Genomic DNA, 6,933 nt, shown 5'->3' with positions numbered 1-6,933 from the left:
AAATGAACAATGATTCTATGTATCTTTTCATCTTTGGAGAAATATTTATAAAGATTCTTTGCCCCTTTTCCAACTGGGTTATTTATCTTTTTATTATTGAGCTGGAAGAGTTCTTCATATATCCTGGATACAAGCTCCTTATCAGATATATTATTTGCAAATATATTCTATCCTGTGGGTTGTCTCTCCACTTTATTTTTTAGTGATATAGCATTCACAAAACATAAACTTCACCATTTTAACCATCTTAAAGTATATAATTTTATAGCTTTTAGTACATTCTCTAAATTCTGGATATTCCATATAAATGATATACAATATGTGATTTTTGATTTTTGTGATTGACTTTTTCATTTAATGTATTAAAGGTTCATCCATGTTACAGCACGCATCAGTACTTTATTCCAGTGTGTGGCTGAATAATACTTCATTGTATATACAATTTATTCACCATTCATCCCTTGATGGACATTTGGGTTGCTTTGATTTCTTTGCTATTGTGAATAATGTTGCTATGAATATGGGTGTGCAAATATTTTTCAGACTGTGCAAATATTTCTTTCAGACTGTTTTGAATGCTTTTGAATATATGCCCAGAAGTGGAGTTGCTGGTTCATACGGCATCAGCATCTGATGAGGGCCTTCCTGCTGTATTATACCATGGCAGAAAGAGGAAGGCAGAAAGAGTGTGTGAGACAGGAAGAGGATGGGGTCTGGAACTCATTCTTTTTATCAGAAATCCACTCCACAATAACTAACACTGTCCCAGGAAAACTAAATCATTCTTGGGATAATGGCATTAATCCATTGATGAGGGTTGAGTTCTCATGGCTTAATCACTTCTTAAAGATTTCACCTCCTGATATTATTACATTGGTAATTAAATCTCAACGTGAGTTTTGGAGGGGTCATTTAAAGCAAAGGGACAAGTGAAAATGGAAAGTAATGTTGACATTTTATATTTCTGAGTACCAAAGAATAGTAAAATGAGAACAGTAATTAACACCACCACTAACAATTATATTACAGTTTATTGGAGTAACACATGGTGAGATGCCATGGGATAATAACAAAGTTTGAAGTAACATATAATGTGACTGAAATGTAGCTATAATTACAAATAAGAGAAACACAATAAGGATATGTTTCATTCATTAATTTATCATTTATTCATTAATGACTTCAAAAATTAAGTGCCAAGACACATGGTTATTTTGTTTTTGTATGTAAGGTTTAGATAGCTTATTGTTTTAATTTGTTTAAGCTGGAAAGAATAAAAAAACACAGGAAATGTAAGACAGGTAGACTACACACAAGAAGAGGAAAATTAATCAGCACTGATGGTAGTAAAAGAACAAAAAGAGTGGGATCCAAGACTAAATCAGCAGTGATGGGCACATAATAGCTCAGTAAATAGAGTGTTATATTCTATTTGACAGATATGAAATAGCAAACATCCTAGTAAAAAGATTAACAACAGAGAGTCATTCTCTTACTGTGTAGGGTACAGAATAGCAACCAATTACATATTTTTAAAAAGTACTTAAGTAAAATACTAAAAAGGAATACTTACAGAAAACACAGCTCAATATGTCCCATGAGAAAATGGCTTACCACTGGTGATCATGCAAAACTTTAAAGTGTAAATAAATTATGGGAAAAACACCAGTTTTAAAAATGAAAATCTAATGGATGATGATGATATAAATTTACCTAAACACAGTAGTTAAATTCTTATAAAAATATAATAACTAGTGGCTCATGATCTCATTGATTTGCATAACTAGCTCAACTGTCCTGACTAAGAGAGATGATTTTGGAGGTGAGATTCCTAAATGTTAAAATTTAATATTTAGTCTTAGGTGTATCAGGTGAGATTACTAAAATCAAAGGTAGTCTACTATTTGTTGAATTGCCCAAAACCAGTAAGGCAACCCTGAGAGGGAATAAAAAGAAAAATTATATAATAAGAGTAGATACAAAAACCAATAGAGGTCATGGTAATACATAATTGTAAATCCTCTTTATAATCTGATCACAAACTGACATTATCACTACAATAGTTGTAGATTTCTCTCCTTTTAAAGGTGCTAAAAACTTTAAGAGACTGATAAATTGTAATAGACTGGTTAGGTTAGTAGTTTTTATCAAATATTTAAAAGTGTTCCTTTCATTTGGATCCTGGCTGGTACTGCCTGGAAATGAAAAGGCTCCTTAAAGTGTTTGTGGTATATATTTAGGGGACTCTGTTGTGTTAAAACAAAATAGAAAATGTAAAAATAAGTCAGGTGTTTGGTGAAAATAGAGACTGCACATTTACCACTGAAACTCTCTGGAGAAAGACAAGTACAGCATATATAAAAAGCAAAGAATCAGAATGCAAGAAGGTATTGGAGTAATATTACAAATTTAAAAAAAAAGAAAAAAGGAAAACTATAGACAAGAGCAAAAACACAAAACCAAAAGTTACTGTAAACAAAAAATGCCTGGATAAGAAACTCATATGACAAGAACTCAATTCACTGCAAATTAGGGAAACACATATTTAACACATTTGAGAAATGGACTGATAGGGACTATCCTATGTCAGTGTATAATAAAAATGTTAATTGATTTTAAAAAGGAGAAATATTTGGCAATATCTAACAAAGCCATTAGTATATATCACCTATAACTGAGCAATTCTACTTCTAAATACAGAGTGGCCATAAAGTCTGGAAACATTTTAAAAGAGAGAGAGAGAGAGGTAGAAATCCTTTGATTATTTCTCACTAAATCTATAGCTTTTTACAATGAAAATCAGAAAAAGTACATTTACACTCATTTCTTTCAACTGACTTCTCACCTGTATAAATTTTCTGATGTCAAGTAAGATGCCTAACCACACTAAAGGCATTCCCACATTCCTTACATTCATAAGGTTTCTCACCGGTATGAATTCTCTGATGTTTTGTAAAGGACGAACTATGCCTAAAAGCCTTCCCACATGCCTTGCATTCATATGGTTTCTCTCCAGTATGAATTCTCTGATGTTCAGTAAGGGCTGAACTGTGTCTAAAGGCCTTACCACATACTTTACATTCATAGGGTTTTTCACCACTATGAATTCTTTGATGTTGGATAAGGGCTGAAGTGAGTCTAAAGAACTTACCACACTCCTTGCATTCATAAGGTTTTTGACCACTGTGAATTCTCTGGTGTCGAGTAAGTTCACTACCTACTCCAAAAGCTTTCTCACATTCCTTACATTTGTAGGGTTTTTCACCAGTATGAATTCTCTGATGTCTAGTCAGAGATGAACTATTTCTAAAGACCTTTCCACATACCTTGCATTCATAGGGTTTCTTACCAGTATGAATTCTCTGGTGTCGAGCAAGTTCTCTGCAGACTCCAAAAGCCTTACCACATTCTTTACATGCATAAGGTTTCTCACCAGTATGAATTCTCTGATGTTCAATGAGCTGTGAACTAATTCTAAAAACCTTCTCACAGTGTATACATTTGTAGGGTTTTTCACCAGTGTGAATTCTCTGGTGTTCAGTAAGCTGTGAATGAAATCTAAAGTCCTTCCCACATTCCATACATTTGTAAGATTTCTCATCAGTATGGATTTTCTGATGTCGAGTCAGTTGCACATGCACTCTAAAGGATTTCCCACAAAATGTGCATTCATAAGGTTTCTCACCATCATGAATTCTTTGAAGTGGAGTAATTTCTCCAGCTCTTCCATAGGTCCTTTTGTATTCCTTACATTTATAGAATGTTTCATCATTATGAATTTTCTGGGGAACACTAAGGTCTTCATAAAAACTAAATGTATTCCCATATTCCATATATTTACAAGGCTTCACACCAGTATGAATATTCAGTTGTAGTGTATGTGAGTTATCTATCCCAAAGGTTTTCCAACATTCCTTACATTCATAGGTTCTCTCACAAATATGTGTTCTCTGATATTCTTCGAAGTTTGGCTCACAGATGAAGCCCTTCCCGTATTCCTTATATGCATAGGGCTTCTTACTGTCATGAATTCTCTGAGATAATGTAAGAGATTTATGATTTTTATAATTGGGTACTTTTTCAGAGATGATTTTCATTTGACTGAAATATCCTACTTCAGGTCCTTGTACTTCAATATTGCTTTTGCTTTGCCAATCATTTCTGAAAATGGAGTTTTCAAGGCCAACAAATTTTCTACTTTCTATTACCTCCCACTGAGAACGATTGTTTTCAGTAATGTCCTTTCCTATAGATAAACTCATTGTCTCATACCTGGCCTCCAAATCTGAAAGAAAGAAAAAAAAATTTTTTTCTTGTGTCACAAAAATAAAACAGTTATAGAAAGCAGAGGAGAAAAACTGAAAATAATTCACAATATAAGTAAATGGTTAAAATACTGTTATGAAATTTGGAGAAAGATGAGAGCTCAGAGAATGATGACTGCATAAGAATGTAAGGTTTGTGATATGGGCAATAGACTAAGTCACTGGATCTGAACTTTACTGTTGATCATCACCTGGTAAGCTTATTGGTAAGCACTGATGTTCAAGAATCAATCAAGATAAACTGAACCAAAATCTATAGATGTAGAACTGGTCATTAATATCTTGTACAGATACTGATAATACATAAATACTAATAATTTTGTGATGATTTTTCCTTTTTCCCAGAATAAATCCTAACACTTTCCCATGGATAATAAAGGGCTGCTTATAAGTCCTCATTTAAATCTATTGTCCCCTTTTTCCTAATTTTTTTCACCTCCTAGATCAGAACAATTTCCATTATTTAGAGCTATCCATAGGAAGTTTCATCTCTCACAAATGGGCTCTTTGTAGGCCTGCTCCTTTTTATTATTCAGGTCTAAAAGTTAACTACCTAAGAAAGGGTGTATTAACTGACCCTAAGTAATTTCATATTTCTGTCTCTATTCCAATATCTAGTTCCTTGTCCTCATATCCATTTTTCAGTTGTGTAATGTAATAATTTTTTTTATTATTCAGGTCTAAAAGTTAACTACCTAAGAAAGGGTGTATTAACTGACCCTAAGTAAGTAATTTCATATTTCTGTCTCTATTCCAATATCTAGTTCCTTGTCCTCATATCCATTTTTCAGTTGTGTAATGTAATAATTTTCTTTGTTATACCATTTATTTCATTATTCCCTAAACACCACAGGCCAAATGCAAAAATTTTTTAATGGGCCAATGAATAGCAAGCCCCAAATATCATATATTATATGATAATTAATTACAAGAAAAGTAAATCACTGAATGAAAGGAATCTAAATAAGAATAAAAGTATACATATGAAGATAAGTCATTCAAAAACAATACATTATAAAAATAATTATGTAATTATAAGAATAATGTAAGTTATACATGCTTCCCAACCCTCACACCATATACAGTGATTATATATATAATTGCAATACAGTAAGATACATATATATATGGTGCCTATAAGTGATTGTTTTCCAATTGCTTCTCCGCTTACATATATTGTCTTCACCATTGTTGCTTATTCCCTCCTATGCAGAGCCACAACTGCTTTTCTTCATCTCACATATCAATTAAGATGGGATGTTTTATTTCTCTCTTTATAAGTATTTTTACCATTATTCACTTATCCTTACTGAAATATCAGTCTTTTTTTCTTTATGCTCTTACCTATATATTCCTTTCCATTTCCTTATACCCAAAGTCCACCACTGCTATACTTCCCCAGAAAACTATCACAATATTTTAGATATTAAAATTGTTATATACCATTTTGTTAGACTTATGTAATTTGGAACAAAGTCTTGTAGCTGAAAGGAGAATATGCTAACAGAATGGAATGAAACAGAGAAGGTGGTATATATGGGGAAGAGTGTAATGCACTTTGTATCAAAGGATTTTTTGGACATTGAATGGAGGTTGGCAATGAGATAAGGTAATAGCCTGAGGAAAATTCAAAGTGACAGATACACATTGCATGATAAGGGGCAAGAAAAATTTCCCGTGACTGAATTATGTTATGTGTAACAAAGGTGAAATAATGCAAGCATCACACTGAAACCAGATTTGAGTATTGGTATCAGTAAATCAAAAGCACTTCCATTTAGAAATGAAGACTTAGAATGAAGACTATCTCTACTAAATAACTGTTAAGTCAATATGGAAATGTAATTGAAATCACAAATTTTCCAAAGAATCTTGATGCTGAAAACATTACCAGTTAAAATCTATGGAACTCAGCTATATTAGTCTCATAAAAAGTAAAGACTTAAATGCTTGTATTACAAAAATGAAAGAATGATATATGAGTGTTCATTGGTTATTTCCAAATATATACATCTCACTTAAGAAAACAGAACAGAACAAACTGACCTGAAGAAAAGGTGTAAGGGGAGAAATAAACAATCAGAATGAGATAGAAATATAATGAACCATCAAAGGAGGTATTTTTAAAAAATGTTACAGGACTCCTATGCCAATGAAGTTGAAAATGTAGAATAATTTCTAGGTAAACAGATATTCAAAACAAACCCCAAAAGCCAATAAATTTTTTTTCAATGAATTTGCTGGAAAGAGAAAAAATTTTCAAAAATTCACCTCTCATGAAACAAAAAATCATAACCATGACTATTGCCCAGGTTGTATAAAAAAAAAAAAAGGTAATGAACCAGGGATACTAGAACAAAGGTCTGAATCATGATCTGGAGCAGGGAAGGTACAGATGTGCCTTGGACTGTTGTGCCAGAAAGCAAAAAAGTTTTATAATATTAATGGGTCATGTCAAAAGGATACAGAATTCACTTGAGGTAGCTAAGGCAGACCACCATTTTGACAAAACAGGAATCAGAGGAGGGAAAGTTTGTGTACTAAAACATCCTAAACAAAGCAAAACAGAAGACCAGAAAAATGCACTTGTAACCAATTTAGGTGTCAG

At 32.5% G+C, this 6,933-nt stretch overlaps 1 protein-coding gene across 1 annotated transcript in view; it reads right to left on the bottom strand.

Moving 5' to 3' along the window:
- Positions 1 to 1,012: 1,012 nt before the first annotated feature.
- ZNF529 (zinc finger protein 529) overlaps positions 1,013 to 6,933 on the bottom strand; it is a gene marked incomplete at its 5' end in the record, with an annotated part of 9,455 nt that continues 3,534 nt past the window's right edge. Inside the window, 1 exon segment of the mRNA XM_008583328.1 lies at positions 1,013 to 4,285. Coding sequence (XP_008581550.1) covers positions 2,778 to 4,285 — 1,508 coding nt within the window.

Source organism: Galeopterus variegatus, unplaced genomic scaffold, assembly GCF_000696425.1.
Source record: "Galeopterus variegatus unplaced genomic scaffold, G_variegatus-3.0.2 Scaffold2888, whole genome shotgun sequence".
Classification (NCBI taxonomy): domain Eukaryota; kingdom Metazoa; phylum Chordata; class Mammalia; order Dermoptera; family Cynocephalidae; genus Galeopterus; species Galeopterus variegatus.
Note: the sequence above shows the minus strand (reverse complement) of the source record. Positions and strands in the feature narration are given on the sequence as shown.